General features: G+C 40.4%; 2 protein-coding genes across 4 annotated transcripts in view; one reads left to right on the forward strand and one right to left on the reverse strand.

Annotated features, from left to right (window-relative positions):
* Positions 1-13,415, forward strand: part of LOC103146924 (cadherin-6-like) — a 147,245-nt gene extending 133,830 nt beyond the window's left edge. For all 3 annotated transcript variants that reach the window (XM_016677983.1, XM_007565031.2, XM_016677984.1), the window contains 5 exons: positions 1,440-1,576; positions 3,415-3,536; positions 6,042-6,159; positions 7,161-7,412; positions 8,633-13,415. In XM_016677983.1, coding sequence (XP_016533469.1) covers positions 1,440-1,576; positions 3,415-3,536; positions 6,042-6,159; positions 7,161-7,412; positions 8,633-9,141 — 1,138 coding nt within the window. In that variant the 3' untranslated portion in view covers positions 9,142-13,415. The remainder of the gene's footprint in view (positions 1-1,439; positions 1,577-3,414; positions 3,537-6,041; positions 6,160-7,160; positions 7,413-8,632) is intronic.
* A 642-nt stretch (positions 13,416-14,057) lies between these two features.
* Positions 14,058-18,778, reverse strand: part of drosha (drosha ribonuclease III) — a 123,432-nt gene continuing 118,711 nt past the window's right edge. Inside the window, exon 32 of the mRNA XM_007565032.2 lies at positions 14,058-14,407. Within this exon, the coding sequence (XP_007565094.1) occupies positions 14,274-14,407 (134 nt within the window). The 3' untranslated portion in view covers positions 14,058-14,273. The remainder of the gene's footprint in view (positions 14,408-18,778) is intronic.

The raw sequence follows: 18,778 nt of genomic DNA on the forward strand, positions 1-18,778 counted from the left end.
GGAATTTTAGTAATCGAGGTACTCGAATCATTCGAGGAATCGTTTCAGCCCTACTTTAAATAACAGGATACTGACGGTTGTGTGTCATTTTCTAACTGAATAATTTACTTTACATGAAATAATTAGGGCTGGGTGATAAAATATTTTGTTTTTAAAGATTTAAGTTTTGGAAAATCAGGATTTATTGTGTTTCCATAGTTTAGAGAAGCGTCAGCGCGCCTCATGGGGCCATTTTGATTGACAACTTCTATTTATTTAGACTTTGAAGTCCAGGGACAGGTTACAGTTTTTCTTCTTTATTCAAAGAATAAAATTGCCAACTAATACCAGTAGCAGGACTTTGGATTTCGAGGAAAGAACTTCACAAACATATCAGATCTTTATAACTCTATCAAAGCATTAAAATTATTTTTCTTCTTAGAATCCAAAATGTCCTTCTGGTAAAATTGCATCTTTGCATCTGCTAATTCAAAAACTGTATTCTGGTAATTAATTGAAACTTCTGGCAGCCCTGATATTCCATTGCATAACTCATAGAAAGGATGATTGAAATAAAAAAACACTTTTTGAAAATATTTTCTCATTTGTAATTCCTTGTTGGAACAAGAAAGCCCAGGCCCAGCAATATATATGTAGAGGACCAATGATGCAAAATTCACATTTTAACATTTTAGTTCTTCCTTTTGGGTTTCTATCGCTTCTAAAAACAAACCACTTAAAAAAAACTTGATTTTGGCAGTAAGTTAATGTTTTTTGGTGTTTGGAAAATGAGCCGTTTCAAAAACTTCCAAAGTGTAACGTCACAAATCAGCAGGCACTGCCTGTTACCTAGCAACCAAAGTAGTTCTACCCGTTACCTAGCAACTCGGGCAGAGTTCCAGCACGATTGGTCAGCTGGGTTTACCGCTGAATGAGCTGTACAATGGCTGCTGGAAAAGACCAGAGTTTTGTTGTTGACTTACCATCCAGAAACCACTTGCTAGATTGTTGTTGGTTGTGCAGGAGGCTCCACTTCTGCTCTTCAAAGATGTACGGTTGCATAAATGCGCATCTGTTTGCAGCCATTTTCACGTGAGTGTAAACGTTGAGTTACAGGACGTGACAAACTTCAGCTTAATTAGATTTATAGTGCCAAGAGGCACAAAAATAGCTCATTCTGAATAAATTATGATTATGCAAGAATGATTTTGCACAACGAATGTATTAGCCGTGTTTTGTATAGACCATACGTCCATCCTAACCTGCTCAAGGAAACTTTAAGCACTTTCAGACTTGAATAGAGCCTTTAGTAGGTCTCACTCCGGCATCACAGGTAGGCCGGTTCAGTCTTTCACCCAGACGTACCTGATCTCCCTCCCCTTATTTCCTCTAAAGCGACCGCTCCAGATAAACACACCGCCACCTCCACAAACGTTCATCCCTCTGTGTGTTTGGTGCAGGTACACCATCGACCGGCGGACAGACATGGACCGAGTGTTCAACGTCCATGCAGGAAACGGCTCTGTGTTCATCCTCCGGGAGCTGGACAGAGAGGAGAACGCCTGGCACAACATCTCCGTCATCGCCACAGAGTTCAGTAAGTACAGCAGACGGTTCTGCAGCCCTGCATTCTGACCGCCAAATTGGGTTTTTGGATCTTTGGATGTTGAAGTGAAGCGCTGGCTGGCAAATACTGTTCGTCATCCAAATGTGAGTGGCACTTGTATGGTGGAAATCTGAATAAAGAGGCCTGATTTACCTGGTGTCTGCCTCTAACTCAGGGCTGTGAAGAGGCGTTTGCTCCACTGCACTGCAAAAACACAAAACATTACCAAATAGTTTTGGTTTAGTTTGTAGTGCAAATATCTGAAATAAGAGAAAACTGACAAACAAGATATTGGAGCTTGTTTTAAGTGAATAATTGCTGAATGTTGAAAAAAATAGTAGCTCCAGTGACATTATTCCAGTGTTTTAATTTAAATAATCTGCCAGTGGAACTAGTACTTTTTAAAAACAGATATTAAGGAATTGTTGACTTAAAACAAGCTCCTTTATCTTGCTGCAAAGTTACCTGAAAGTTAATTTCAAGTGCACTAAGATATTTGTACTAGAAACTAAACAGAAATACTTGGTAAAGTTTTGTATTTTGGCAGCTACAGATTTTTCTGTTTTCACTTTACCCAAACCAACCTGGTTTTTCTGAAAAAGTAGTTTGGGATCTTAAATCAGAGCTTAAGATCCCAAAAAACAACACACCACACCCTGAGCTAAAGAAATTCAACAACAGAGGGAAAGAAAGTTGCTGGGACTCAGAGAACCACATGGAGCCTCACCAGGACTGGACTGCCCACCAAAATTACTCCAAGATCCAGGAGGCGACAGAAGACCATCTGGGAGGGTCAGGGGTCAAACCAAATGTTTCCACACGTCAACAAAAGCTTCAAGTTGGACGTGTTTGCACTTTGATTATACTTATGGAGAAACCCTGAGAAGGTGCATGGTAGATGAGGCTACAGATGCTGAGGTGTTTCTGTGTGTATTTGTATGACAGAAACACACACAGGTCTCACACACACCACACACACACACACACATGGTTAATGAATGATTGGTAGCAGATGGCAGTTCCTGATCTGTGGTGGCGGCTTCTATGCCTCACAGCCACCAAAGCACAGAAACTAACTCCAGATTGAAACTACAAAAACAAGCAGATGCATCATGGGTAACGTAGTGTTAAATGAAGGGGTTGTCTCTTTGGCAGATGAAATTGAGAGAGTAGCTTGGATTTAATTACATTGGGCGCCTGAATAAAGACCAGATTATTCAGGTGTTTTTATTTACAAATTAATGGTGTGAAGCAACTTAAAATCTGGACTGACGACACGTGAAACAATTTTGCTGAATTAAAAGCGTTTCTGCCAAAATGAGATTCCTCCAGAGAGACTCTGGATCAACCAGGATGTTTTGTGTAGCTTCCCTCACTTATAAGCGAAATCGTAATCATATCTGAAATTAAAATTAGTTTGACTTTTAGAATCTGTTGGGGGTAAATTTCAAAAGTAAATTAATTTTTCATCAGACTTCAGTTTTCTGTTTTTCAATTACAGTAATTACAGCTATTACTTTGAAGTTGCAGCTATAAGTTAATGTGTTTCATTTTCGCTTATTGTGATCGAAACGCTTCAAACTTCTGCGCAGATTTCACATTTAAAGTCTTACACTAACAGGTTAAAGCAGTAGAGGCTGTTATTTGTTGTTGCTTAGTGTTTGTTTTCTTTCAAACAACCCATTATTTATTTATATACACATAATTTGATTTAGATATAAGCGGTTGCCTGGAAACGCAGCCAAAGCCTCACACATGTTCAGCCCCACACTTGTGTGAAGGAATAATTATCCGTGTGAAGTCACTGTGTCCACCTTTGTGTTTCCCAGACAACCCGCGACAGATAAGCCGTGTGCCTGTATACATCAGAGTGCTGGACGTCAACGACAACGCTCCAACATTTGCCACCAATTACGAGACGTTTGTGTGTGAGAACGCCAAGGCTAATCAGGTCAGTTATTACGCCGCATAAAGCCATCGCCATGGTTTCATCCGGACCTCACCACTAGGATTAGGTGTCCAATTAGCAGACCTCAGAGAGAATTTGCAAGTCTGTCACATGTGTTTTAAAAGGACTAGATGCTTGTTCCACATCCCAGGTCCTGAAAAAAACCCTCTCTTTTTCAAATAGAATAAAGAAATCAAAGGTAGAGTCAAAGGAATATCTATTAACTTTAGTTCTTTGAGTGTGGTGATGCGGGTTATAGCTACTGAAGCTAACAGCTACTCAAGCCAGCAGCTACAGATCACTGTGGGAAAACACAAGTGTCAGGTTTTTTTCTGATTTCTCATTTCTTGTTGGTAAAACATGCTAGTGCTAGGCTAGCGTGTTTGTTTTGGCTGTATTTACCCAGAATGCCCTGCTCTATTGTCTGCTTCCCGCTTCTGGAGCTGCACCAGAGTTGAATTTTAAAAAAAGAAAACATAGTTTAATGGCTTTAGTTTAGAGTTTAAAACTCAAGTTGCCTTTATTTGCCAGTTTGGACACTGGAAGGCCAAATCTAAACCACGTCTTCCTGATGCTGCTTGAAAAAAAAAAAAAAGTCCGCTTATTGTCTGCAAGGATGAAACCATCCTTTATCTGTTATGTCCATTCGCTGTTTTATTGTGTGATTCACGCATGTTGAAATGTTTGCAACACGGGAAGTCTGCAACAAAGGGAGGCTTGACAACCTGGCCTTGTACAGGAGGAGATAATGTATAAAAACATCAGTGTAGGAAGCAGGCCGGGCCTGTCAGGGCTGTTTGAGACCCAGTGGGATGAAGGATTGTCCTGTGCATAAATGAAGGCCTGACTTAAAGCTCATGGCCTCTTTTTTTAACCCCTGCTGCTAAAAACTGCATCCCAAAAACTAGAGACAAGCTCAGATGATCAACACTTTAGTTTTAAGATGGAAAGCTGCAATAAGACACAACCAGTCTTTAAAGAAAGGATTCAATGTTTTATTTTTCTCTTAGTAATAAATGTACACTGACTGTAAGGCATGTCTGAGTAAGGAAGTATGTAGGATGGCATAAAAAACATCATTAAAGGCAGATGAACAAAAATACCATCGCTTGAGCTGCTCTGAGGCTTACTTGGGTTGATGACATCACAAGAGGCACCAAAGAGCTGGTTAGCATTTTTTTATTGTGTGGAAGCAACTTTTTACAGATTTTGAAACATTTGAGTTTTTTCTTAAGACCAGTACAAGTTTCTCAAGATTGGAGAGATTTTCCTTGTTTTTTACCCAGGATCGTATGACGGCGTACTGAAGCCAGTGCAGATTTCCATTAAAAAAAACCTCAGAAATGTTGAGTTTCATTTCTGAAATGTTCTAGAAAAACAAAAAACTGAAATGTTTTAGTTTGAAAAGTATAAAATTCTCAACCTTTGAAATTTTTCTGAGTTTCAAAAAGTCAAAAATCTTTAACTTTTCAAACTCAGAAATCTATAAATGTATAAAATCTATAAAATTCAGGGGTTCTTGGCAGAAAATGTCACCTTTTTTCTATCTACAATGACCCTAATCCATCGTTGTAGGAACCAGAACATTAAAGTCTTAAAGATGTTCCACATCTGGACAAAAAGTTACATTATTAAGCCTACTTCGTGTTGTCAGACAGGTACTATTCAAGTATTTAATTTTTTTACTTTACATGTCATGTAAGAATCAGTTCAGTGTAACTTGTGAATTTGAAGCAAAAAAACTCATTTAAAAAACGGTCATTAAAGCTTGACAACAGTTTTAATCTGTTTTCTTTGCTCACAGATCATAAATCTGTTGCTAAAATGATTTTAATGTTTGTGCTACAACCTGCCTGGCCATCATCTGACTGTTTAATAGTGGGCCAGATTTTACTTTGGCCTCATTTATTCTAGAAAAAAAGTTGACAAAAGCAACATTGGAGTCCATAAAATACAGAAGAGTAGAGCAGCAGTTTATTTTAAAGAGATAAAAATAAAGTTTTTTCTCCTGAATCGGGTCAGTAAACAACCAATCAACACCCCGCCTTTGTTGGGAAAGTCCTGGATCGGTTCCTGCACATGTGCTTTTGTTTTAATGACCCCATCCTGGAAACCCACCAAGGATCCTCTGGTGTGTAATGCTGGAACGCATCCATGGAGGCTTTCTTCATACTTTCCAAGTCAAATCATATTAATTTCACATGCATTGTTGCAACCAATTCAGAGCTGCTGTTATCAATCAATCAATCAATCAATCAAATTTTATTTGTATAGCACATTTCAGCAGCAAGGCATTTCAAAGTGCTTTACATAATTTTAAACAGTGAGAAAGAAAAAGAAAGTAATAAAAAGATAAAAAGAAAAGATAAAATCACAGCCTAACAGGACAAGGCCTCCAGCCTTGCAGCACCAGGCTCCGTCCGCCTGTTTCGCGAACAGGCGGACGGAGTCAGAAACGGGTCAGAAACGGGTCACTAACATCTGACGTTTGCGTTTCCGTCGTTGCAGAGGATACAGATCGTGAGCGCGACGGATCCAGACGAGCCGCTGGGAGGACATCGCTTCATCTTCAGTCTGGCTCCGGAGGCCGTCGGGAAGGCCAACTTCTCCGTTCGTGACAACAAAGGTCAGGTTATCCTCTGGGTCTGATGTGGAGGTGGAGGGCCACACCTTCGATTCAGTTCATTGACACAGCGCCAATTCATGACAAGTCATCTCAGAACACATTGCAAAACAACCTTTTGTTACATTCTTGTACTTTCATTTGTGTTTCTATTTCTTCTAAAAATGGTCCACACACTTAAACACCTGTTTTCTGACATGAAGTTAATATTTTTTAGTGTCTGGAAAGTGAGCCGTTTCAAAAACCTCTGAAAAGTTAAATTACATTCTACAGGCACAGCGCCGTTACCTAGCAACCCCAGCTGAGCTCCAGCACATTTTTATCAGCTGGTTTTACCACTGTACAATGGCTGCTGGAAAAGACGAGTGTTTTGTTGACTTACCATCCAGAAACCACTTGCTGCATTCTTGTTGGTTGTGCAGGAGGCCCCACTTCTGCTTTTCAAAGATGCTCGGTTATATAGTTGTGCATCTGTTTGCAGCCATTTTCACGTGTGAGTGTAAAAGTTCAGTTGGTGGCTTGACCAGCAGCAGATTACTTGGATTTAAAGTGACAGGACGCATAAAAACGGCTCATTCTGAAAGGTCCGATGGCGCACTATGGCCGTTGTAGATGGATTATAAACTTCTACCAAAAAAACGCAGGAATTTCTGAGTTACGAAAGTCGAAAATGTTCCACTTTTAAGATTCAGAAACATCCAAGTTTTTTTCTAGAAAATTTCTAGATTTCTTATAGCGAGTTTTTGACTTTTCCAAAATTTGTCAAAATTCTGTTTGAGATTTTTGGCAGAAATTGACCTTTTTTTTTTGCTCTACATTGGGCCCTAACTTGCTCTAGTGGAAAGACAACAGATGTAACAAACATGTTTGGCAAGCTGATCTGTTTTGCTAACAATAACGGTATTTCCCATGAAATCCCACCGACATACTCTGGACTCTGTCAGTAGTGTGATGCCCTGCAGCCTGCATGCAGGTTCTGACCCTGTGGCCCGGTTTGTCTCCAGACAACACGGCCTGGATCCTGACCAGGAGGAACAGCTACAACAGCCTCCAGAAGAGCGTGTACCACGTCCCGGTGGTGATCATGGACGGGGAGTTCCCGGTGCAGAGCAGCACCAACACGCTCACCATCAGGGTGTGCACCTGCGACCGCGAGGGCAACATGAAGCTGTGCAACCCGGAGGCGCTGACGGCGAGGGCGGGGCTCAGCACCGGCGCCCTGGTGGCCATCTTGCTCTGCGTCGTCATCCTGCTCAGTGAGTTAATGAGCTCCGCGGAGGAGTCCGAGCCCTGGCAGGTGTTTCAGAGGCGGTTTCATATTTCACTTCTTAATTTGAAGCGTCTCCTCTGGTGGGTGGATTATTGTCAGGAACAACAGCTGCCATCATAATTTAGTTTGAGCCGACTGTGACCAACGAGTTTCAGGGTGACAAACGTTAATAAATAAAAAGATAAATTAAAATCCTGAGCTTTAGGAGGATGTGCAAGTCTACAGTGCAAAAGCAAAAAGTCTCATCTAGAAAACAGTTTACTGGTCCCCGAGAGGATTATTGAAAAGGGTTTCAAAACTACATCATTATAATTTATTGCAAAATTACTGGAACAACAAATGACCAGAGGTGACGGCTAAAAACCTAAAAACACTGATTTGAACCTTGACCTCAAACTGAATTAAATATTATTTTCTAGTCGGCTGCCTTTACCGTCAGGATCTCAAACCTTAAAGATGAACTGCTGCTCAGTCCAGATGTTACACTACAAAAACACAAATCCTACCAAGTATTTTTATCTAGTTTCCACTGCAAATATCTTAAAATTAACTTTTCAGCAAGTCAGTAACTCCTTAATATTAATAAAGTTCCACAGGCTGATTATTTCACTCATGGGGAAAATGTCGAAGTGGAACTAGAAGTTTTTCAGCAACATTAAGTAATTCTTGAAGCTCATATCTCACTGAAAAGTCAGTTTTGTCTTATTTAAAGAGTATTAAGATACTTGCACTTGAAACTAAACCAAAAATGACTTGTAAGCAGTTTTTCAGCAAGAAATAGGAGTTTGTTTTAAGTCAATAATTCCTTAACATTGATAAAAAATACCAGTTTCATTGGCAGATTATTTCACATTTTCCCAGTGGATCTGGTATTTTTTATCAATATTATTGACTTAAAACAAGTTTTTATATGTTGCTGAAAGTTACTTGAGTTAAAATATTTAAACTGGAAATCCTTGGTGAGATTTGTTTTTACAGTGTAAGACGATGTAGACAGAATTAGGCTTTGATTGAACCCAGAGAATCCAGCTCCATATGGTTCCTTCATGTAGCTACGGTGGCCCTGAGCGGACACAATGCATAATGCAGTGCTACCAGGCTGTGCTGAACAAAGTCCATGAACATCAGTGGAAAACCAGTTCCCTGTGGAGGGTCAGCGGCCGTCACAGCCACGTCTCTGATTTGTGGTGTTTGTTTGTGCCGCAGTGATCGTGGTTCTGTTCGCCGCCCTGAGGCGCCAGAGGAAGAAGGAGCCTCTGATCATCTCCAAGGAGGACGTCAGGGACAACGTCGTCAGCTACAACGACGAGGGCGGGGGAGAGGAGGACACGCAGGCCTTTGATATCGGCACGCTGCGCAACCCGGAGGCCATCGAGGAGAGCAAGCAGCGGCGGGACATCATCCCCGAGACCTTCTACCCGCCGGTCCGACGGCCCGTGGCGCCGCCGCCGCCGCCCAGCCGGGACAATAACGGCGACGTGAGGGACTTCATCAACCAGCGCCTGCAGGACAACGACAGCGACCCCACGGCGCCGCCGTACGACTCGCTGGCCACCTACGCCTACGAGGGCAACGGCTCGGTGGCGGAGTCGCTCAGCTCGCTGGAGTCGGTGACCACCGAGGGCGACCAGGACTACAACTACCTGAGCGAGTGGGGGCCGCGCTTCAAGAAGCTGGCGGACATGTACGGCGGCGACGACGACAGCGACTCCTAACAAGAACCCGACGCGGACGGAAGCGTGACGTGAAATCCGGACTTTCAGGCGGTTTGGGCCTGTGGAGGCGCGGCCGGCGTGAGGGTCGGGTTCCCGCGCCGTCCAGCCGGTGGCCCGACGTAGGCTTTGTGTGTCCAGTCAGTGTTAGTTGCGTTTTTGCAAGGACGCAGTGAAGACTTTTTCTTTTCCTTTTTTATTTTTCTGTGTGTGTATACAGGGTCCAAACGAGGCCCGAATATATCAACGGATTTTATTTGTTTTTTATTTTTCCCCGGAGCTGCCTGAGACTTCCGGACTCTACAAGCAGCTTGGTGACCAACGGATATGCCGACGTATTTTTCAGTGTTTCTGGGACTAAAACATGCTGCATATTGTGAGTTCTATCTTAGCTTGTGTGCGTACGGTAATATGACACAGTCCGCTGTACAGTTTCCTTTTCTAGGGATTTTTATCTCTGCCCACTAATTCAGTCTGAGGTTAATTCACCCCAGAGCGATACGGGAGGCAGTAGCTGCATTTCCATTCGTCGTAAAGATTGTGCAAATTTTGACTATGAAAATAAATTTACCACTTTCTAAAAAAAGAGATGGTTTTCAGTTGCTATGCAGAATTGGTCAGAACTCTGACCACTAGATGGCAGTGAAGTGCTTCTAGCACGATTGATGGTTTGCGTACAATGTGCAACAACAGGCATTGATGAAATAAACAGTCCACCATCCAGGGCTTTCTGGTGGTTTGTTGTAAAGTTACGAGTTAAATGATTCAGATTGTTTTTAAATATTGTAACTAATTTATATATTTCACAACACAGCAATAGGATCACTTTTTTTGCACCCAGTGATTCATGTGATCAACAACCGGATGTTACTACTGGCGGAAACGATAAAGAAAACAGGAAGTAGGAGACTAATGGTGCTGTGTGTTTTTAACGCGTTTCTTATTTAATGGAAACTGCATTTGCATCAACCAACAAATTTTTGCGCACATTTGTGATGGAAACACAGCTACTGTCTGCTACACCCCGATATAAAGTAAAATGTAAACAGTTTTGAGGTTTTTGTTGTGAGGTGGTGGATTATTTCCTCCCAGTAGAGGAATGTTTAAGAACTACCAACACACATTATTTTAGTTTTAATCTGATCCAATGAGGAAAATACTGGTCTTGTTAAAACTTCTTGCTGACTTCACCAGAAATGAAAGAAGTTCTGAATCACTTCCCTTTTGATCTTGGTAGAAAGTTTTGGTTATACACAATTTACTGAAAAAGAGTTACAGCGCTATCAACCAGTGACTATTTTCCACCATCTTGATTTGTAAAAATTTAAATCCAGGCATTTTCTTTTAGCTAATTAAAAAATATCTTACCATTTCTATCATGTTATCCTTCCACTAAATTTTCTGCTAACCTGCCAATGTTTTGTGGCTGTTCTTTTGATGTATGCAGATTGAACTTTTTAAAATGAATGAAAATAGTTTTTCCCAGAAATAAAGTCTCTGGCCTCCAAATCAAATACTGGAATTGACATTTTGTACTAAGAAGCAGCAGTTGTGCAACAGAAATGTGCCAAAAAGCAAAGAGGACCAGTATTTTCCTTCCTCACGCCTCATTACATACACTGTACCTCGCTGTGGAGCCAGAGCAAACGCTCGGCTTTACCCAGCTGATTTCCTGCGGGACCTCCAGCCTCCTCCATAAAGATGCTTATCGAAGGGGCACCTGACCTTTGAGCGGCGCAGAATTAGGCTTTTAAACCCAGAAGATTGTCCTCGGCTCGGAGAGAAGGTCAGCGCATCGACGAGGACACACGAGAGGTTCGCTTTAAATGTGATTTGGAAAACAAAGGCGAGCGATCCTTAAGCTGCAGTATTAACAGAATTAGTCGAAGACCTTCTGAAGATGAGTAAACAGCTCTGAGTTCAGCCCAGTGTCTGTTTCTGAGAGGGGAGGAACTACAACATGCTCTGCCCTCGCTTGAACGAAAGGCCAACCTGTGAAGAGGCTGACATTTGTTAGACATTTGGAACAGAAATAACACAATGGCATAATTGCCAAAGAGCTACTTTCTTCTCCACGTCTGTGACGGCTATTAAACATGCTGGCTGATGATAGAGGCTGGAAAACTCTGAGAGGTTACTATAAAATGTTGTTTTGTTTATTAACTTCAGTTTTCAGACTGAAGCAGTGTTGCTACGATAAGCATTTAATCATCAGCACAGGAAAAAGTCAGAGGCTGTATAAGTGGAACAGGAGGGTTCATCACACATGGCTAATTGCTAACCCTGATAACCTAGCAACCAGTGGTGACCAATGACAAGGCGACGACGTCCCACCTGAGTCAGAATCTAAAAAATTAAAATGGTGGCCATATTTTGCACGAGTTCTAAAATTTAATTTTACTTTAAAAACCGTTGTAGCTGATTTACCAAACGCTGAAATGTAGACATTCAAATTTGTTAAAAGTTGAGAGAATGAATAGACCAATACAAACCAACATAGATTCACATTTCTTCAGCTAGAAATGCTATGCTAAAAGCTAGCATGGTTAGCAACACAATAATTTTCATCCTCAGTAAAGACATGCAGTTAGCTTACATTTAGAAGAAAGCTGTATGGTTCATTCTCCTAAAATCTAAACATTTCCTTCTGTCCGCTTATTCGACTATCATGTTCAGACCAAGAACCCACAGAGTTGCACCTTTCTTTGCTAGACTCAGGCTAACAATGCTAACAGTTAGGATCTGCAAAGACAACGTTGTTTGTGTTTCATTTATTAATGCAAATGATTAGATTCGATACCCAGAAGTTGACAGATTTTAACATTTGGCTACCAGCATTTTGAAGCTATTAGCTGCTGCTTATATTTCTCACAGAAAAGCTACAGTATGCTATTTCCTGCTCCCTTGAGTTTACTCTAGTCTGGAAAAAAACTTAGTTACTACTACAGAGTTCCCAGTTATTTTTATATTTAACATATAAAAGTAGAAAGTTACATTCCCACCCAAGGATTATAACCATCCACTTCTTTGGCTACTAGCATTTCAAATATTAGCTGCTTTAAAGAAGAAAATGTTACCGTATGTGACCACATCCCACTGTCTACATTTTTACGCTATGATCAAGTAAACCTTCTAGTAGGTTGACCATTAGCATGGGGGCACTTATAAATATGCAAGCTAATAAGCAGCAACACTTTCTTGTTGGAGATTTGAATTACAGTAATAACAGTTAGCATCATTAGCATTAACATTCTGAATTTAGTTCTAACCAACATATGCCTGATAATTATTAGCATTACCAACACGTCAAAGTTGACAAATAACAATTTAATAGCCTAAACTAACTAATCCTCCGCTTTGGTTACTAGCATTTCGACGCTAATTAAGCTACGCACTTGCGTAAAACAAAAAACTTACAGCTTACTACCTGTTTCTACTGACTACCTGGCCGTTGGACAGTCCAACAAGTTCATCATTAGCATAGTAAGGCAGCTGAAAATAGCAAAAACCTAACCTGACTCAAGAATCACTGGATTAGCTTCATAATGCTAGCGCAGCTAGCTGTATTAAACTTCTACATGCTAATGATTAGCATTGCAAAGCGACTGAACTATTAAACTTTGATTTCATTGTAAAGCATCTTTGAGACGGATAAAAAAAGTGCTACATAAGCCTGATATCATTTCATTTCACAAACTAGCTTCTGCGTTAGCAACTAGCATTTGCAAGCTATATTAGCTAGTAACAGTCATCAGAAAACTCTTCTGGATAACTTATTAAACTTTTTGTCTAGGCTGGTAGAGTGGTTGTCTTGTTTTTGTCACCACTGCGGGTTGCTCAATTCTCAAGGCTAGCTAATCATTAGCCGGATAGCTAGCTGGTATCTTTCAGCTTGATTTTGTCCGTTTAGCTGCACCATTCAAGATCTCAAATGGATGTAAACAGAAAAGTGTTTTGTTTTACCGTTTCCAATCATGTCACCATTACTGGGTTTTTTCTTTTCTTCTTTTTGGTGTGTGAGGCTAACGGTTGGAGACGCTGAAGTCCAGATGCAGTAGATCTGTGGTTGTAGATGTGCAGACGCGGTGGGCCTCGCCTCTTCTATGCTATAACTCCGTCGGTGGCAATGTGGTTGAGTTTTGTTTATGTAGAAACAATCCGAGAACTAGTGGTAGTGTTCGGGGGCCCGACGCGACCGGCCATTCATCACTCTGCTTTGTAAACCGTGATATTTTGTACTGAATATTTATATGACATATTAAATATGTTTAAAATGAGGCCGTCTCTGCGAGGTTTTCTGTGAAAGATGGAAACTTTAATTTGAAAAATGTGGCAGCAGCTGCAGGCGAACACAGCAGACACTCTGTGGCCCTCTCAGGTATGTACAGCTTATCTACAATGAATCTCAATATAAAAAGACTCAACTCCACCACAGATAGTTATTAATATGTCTGCCGTTGTTAAATGGCTGGATCCAGAGGCGTCTGAGCTGGGGAAATTGTTAATTAAACAATCTATAATTAAGATCTGTGAGACAGCCAATTGGATCACAAGTGAGAGGGTAAAAAATATTTTGGTTATTAGTGGATGAGTGGCAAACGTGGAACAGATGGTGACATTGTTAGCAAAATGAACAACTTTACCCGTTCTGTCTCAGAATTACAGATATCAATATCTGTATCGGTCCCAATATTGAAAAAAATTATAGAAAAATTATTTTACATAAGTTGTTAAACTAAAATTAAAGTTGTTTTTCTAGATTTTGACCCAGATGGTGAAGCTTTTGTGTATTAAAGTGAGCTGTACTGGTGCAGAGTTACCAATAAAATTAGTAATTCAGCTTATTTATGTCTTTTTTTAAAGGAACAGTTTAAAGTAAATTCTGACCCGGTTTTCTGCATAAGAAAGAAAAAAACTGATTTTCATAGCATAATTTTAAAGTTTTATTTAAACATCTCCCGTCTTATAAAAACTTATAGATTCTAGCTTGTTCTGGTACCTCAGTGGGTCCTGCTGCCGTTTTATTTGTACCTTTCACACACAAATAGTAGAAAACTGGACATTTGTGGCTTCCTGACTCACCCTAACTCCATCAACCTTCGCTAGCTCTCGCCTGACCGGCTAACGCTTCTCCGTCACTTCCTGGCCTCCGCCGCCGCGTCGTCCGTCTCCTTCTCCTGCCGCTCTCGCTCTCGCCGCATCTCCTTCAGCTCCTGGCGGTACTTCCGCTCGATGAAACGCTTCTGATGAGCCATTTGTGGGAAGTTATCTGGAAAGAGAGAGAGAAGAGACGAGGTCAGCAAATTAAGACAGATTACAGCAGCGACAGTTTTTAAATGAGCCGTTTTCGGTCAGATGTTCCGACTAAACGGCCACTTGTTGGTATTTCCTTACATTGATCCGTTTTGTTTGGTTTCAGCTGATAACTGGGAGATCTGATCGCTCAGTTACAAGTAAAACAACATTAGAGGCAATAAAGCTGAATCTGATGCAATCATACAAAAGTTTCTAAATACCCACTGAAAACCTGTTATTCCACCAAATGTTGATTGATGAACGCGTAAAACATTCGTGTTGTTTCTTTTCGTTATTTTGACCATTTCTAATTTTAAATTAATTTCTGCTTGTAATTTCGGAGGCATGTCAGTTGAATAAAAGAACAAAGTTCATTTTACTCAACATTTACCTATAAAAAGTAAAATCAGAGAAACTGAGCATGTAGTTGAGAAAATATGAATGTGTATGAATACATTGCAGATAAAAACAAATCAACAAATTTAAAACATGCAAAAATGATAGTTGATACCAAGTCATGATCAATTAAGAGACTCGATAATTTTCATTTGCTTGATTGATCATTTTTCTCTTTTTTATCAAAAGCTGGATGATGAATCTCCTCAGTCTGGAGTTTTGGTCTCAACTATCCCTTTATTTGAAAGATAAATGTGTCTACAGAGACTTCATCATTCATTTTATTTGTAGTTTGTTGTTTTCTTTACATATCCTGGATATTTAAAATGTCTTCCAGTTCCACTGTTTAAATGTTCATTAGAATTTAAAGTTTATTGATATTTAAGAATTTGTTCTTGAATTATTAAGCTGTTATTACTTTAAAATGGTCTCAGAAACAATAATATTGTCTCTGAGACCATTTACCGTCCAGTAAAATGTATGGTGGCCTGAGGCAGTGACATGTTACCCCCACAATGAACTGATCTGACTGCATGTTCAAACCCTTAAAAGATGCATTTAAACTTTTGCACAAATCTGCTCATTTCCAAAGCTGACGAATGTTTCCATCTTGGCTTTCGAAAGCAGAAAGAAAAGGCTGCAGATTTGGCTTCACAAACTCGTAGTTTTCCACAGCAAAGTACTGAAAACCCAGATCTGGGTTCCCTGCCTGCTGCCAACTTGGCCGGAGCCGTTTCCAAGTCCGATACGACACATTAAGCCTGCGAGAACAGAACCAACAGGAAGCTCTCCGGGTCAGGACAAGGAGCCGCGCCCCCTCCGCACCGCATCGCAGACTCTGAAAACTTCGACAAAGTTTCCCCAGGCAGATTTGTCACATGCTCTGGTTCTCATTAGGTGCAGAGAAAACGCGGGGGTGGCATTCTCGAGAGGATGTGCTAAAGGGCTAACTGCAGCAATGATAATTATCAGATGAAGAAGAGGAGAAAAAATACAGAAAAAAGAGACAGAAGTCACGGTCAGGCAGGTGAAGAGACTTCCACGCCGTCCTGTGAAATCATCTCTAAAATGTCACATTTTAATGAACGGGAGATTCAGGCCTGGTCTGAGCTGCTTTTTGCATTTTTCAGAGAGTTCAGTGGCTTTTCAGAGGGTCCTAATAACGCTGGAGCTTCAGTAACATCTGAACGCTGCCTGTTCCATTCATCATGGAGTCGAAACGCGAGCCGAATCTCATCATCGGAGAGGTGAAGCTGATAAATAACTCATTTTAAGTCCAGGTGGGGGGAGGGGGAGAGGGAGAGGGAGAGAGAGAGGTAGAGGGAGAGAGAGAGGTAGAGGGAGAGAGAGAGGTAGAGGGAGAGAGAGAGGTAGAGGGAGAGAGAGAGGTAGAGGGAGAGAGAGAGACAGAGAGAGGGAGAGTGGTAGAGGGAGAGAGGGAGAGACAGAGAGACACAGAGAGAGGGAGAGACAGAGAGAGAGAGGGAAAGAGAGAGAGACAGAGAGAGAGAGGGAGACAGAGAGAGAGGGAGAGAGAGAGGGAGAGAGAGAGGGAAAGAGGGAGACAGAGAGAGAGAGAGGAGAGCGAAAGAGCGAGGGAGGGAGGGAGGGAGAGAGGGAGAGAGACAGAGAGACAGAGAAAAGTTTACGGCAAAAAAAATCCACACCTGGGAATTTAAATACACACAGTGATGGTTTAAAGAAAGTACACCCATGTGATGATGAGGTTTTACTTATACAAACATAATCTGCTCCTAATCGGGTTGAAATCCAACTCCAACATAAAAAATGAATGTAAATGAGAAATATTCCATAAAAGGTTACTAACAAAAGTAACTGATACAAAGTTAACACCTTGTAACTCTTTTCCCAGGATGTAAAAAGAGTTACAGCTTGAGTGAATAAACGTTGGCGTTCCACAGGGCTCACTACTTGGATCCCTACTTATTTTAAAGTAATTAGTATAAATGTTGCACTCAAAACCCTTTAGGTTTTTGGAGAAAGAATCAACAAGTCTGGATTTTTTAGAAGTACCAAAGCAGAAAGGCTTTTCTTTCAGACGAGAAGATATCGGCATGATCGTAGCGAGATCTCGGGTCCAAAACCAAAAATTTCCAAGAAAGGCCGAGAGGCAACAGGTGGTTTGGTTCGTGAACGCGGTTTCGACTTCATTGTTTGACAAAATATATAAACTTTAACTCTTGCAAAAATATGAGCATTAACTAAACAACTTAAATGAAAACCAAAGTTAACTTAATCTGATGCAGAAACACCTGCAGTTTATAAAGTTTCATAAGTTTTTTATTGAAAAAAACGGATTTGGAAACATTTTTCTTTTGCCTGATTTTGTTATTTTGGTCCTGAAATTACCAAAATTTCCACTTAACTTCACATTTTTGGTCTGTCTGATGATGTACTTTTTAAATATTAAGTTTTTGATAATTTGATCAGTTACTCGTTACTTTTTTACTCGGACTTGGAAAAATTCATTTATGGCTACTTTATACTTTTACTTGAGAAGCAGTGCTACCGTTACTGGAGTACACCTTTTGGTTACTCTACCCACATCTGGTTCTAAACTAACTTAAGTACATTATAACTGTCCAAAGAAAAGCTACACTGACAAACCATTTACATAAATAAATGGCCACAACAAAGACTTTGGTTACATCAGATGTAACATCCAGGATGAAACTTTTGGAACAAATGTCGTTCAGACACATGAAACTAGAAAAAAGACGATTCTTTGGACAAAACCAAACACCTCATACCAAAAAGTCAGGCATGGTAGTTCAGCTACAAAACCAGCTCATCTCATAAATCACTGAGCGAACCATAAACTAAAAGTATTCATGTCTGAAATATGAGATAATCTGTTTCCCAGATGAAGATGGAGCCAAACCGCAGTTCTGGATGTTTGGTTGTGGGCCGAGGTTAAGTAGAAAAACAAAAGGCGGTTGCATAAATAAAAAGGTGAAACGCTCTTAAAGGTCTGGATGTTTCATCCTCCAGACTGAGGATCTGAGGGACCATGTGGGTCGATGTGAACATCCAGACATTTAACAGGAATTAAACCAAACGGGCCATCTGCACATCTGTGAAGGCGCCGCTACTGCTGAATGAGGTAACACAGCAACATATGCTACCAGACAGTTAGCATTATTCCTCTCATTTCTGCACATTCACACCAAAGTTCAAGGTGTGGGGAACGGCTTAAAGTGTTATTTGGGTTTATTTTTATGACTTTTGGGTGGAAAATGGAATCAAACTTCACAATATATTAGAAATGTAGCTAAATTTTCAATAATTTCAATGTTCATCTTAAAAAAAATACTAAAGTGTGATCGTATAACGGTGTCAACCGTTTTGTAATTGCCTCTTTGTTTAAGGACTATGAGATTATGAAGTTTGGGAGTAAAACAGGCAAGATGTTTCACTGTTTCAGTTTTATTTGTTTTTAATGTGAAACTTCAAAGTTATCTGAAATATTTCCTCTAGAAACTGGTGAAGTGAAAGTACCAAAACTACCAACTTCTGGAAGTAAATTCCACCTTCAGGGTTCATAAAGCTGCTCTAGAAATGAGGCACGGTATGCGAGACAAGTCGGATGAGATATGTAAACTCAATCAGAATCATTCTGTTAACTTTTGTTATGATTTTACAACAAAACACCACAAATGTCTGTTGATGCACATTTTACACAAACCATAAATTATGTTAGAAACACTTTGCTGCCATCTAGTGGTCAGGCTGATGCCCAGTTGTGTATGATCAGGCGAATTCACTTTTTTCAGATTTAGAACAATAAAAGCTCCAGATGATTTATTAAAAACTGTTAAATAGTTTAGCTTAACGGGCCTGCAATCTGTGGCTTTTATAGAAGCAAAAAATTTATATTTTAACATAAAATGGTAATACGAAATGGTAATGTATGGTATAAGCTAGTTCT

This window comes from Poecilia formosa, unplaced genomic scaffold (assembly GCF_000485575.1).
Source record: "Poecilia formosa unplaced genomic scaffold, Poecilia_formosa-5.1.2 Scaffold171, whole genome shotgun sequence".
Lineage (NCBI taxonomy): Eukaryota > Metazoa > Chordata > Actinopteri > Cyprinodontiformes > Poeciliidae > Poecilia > Poecilia formosa.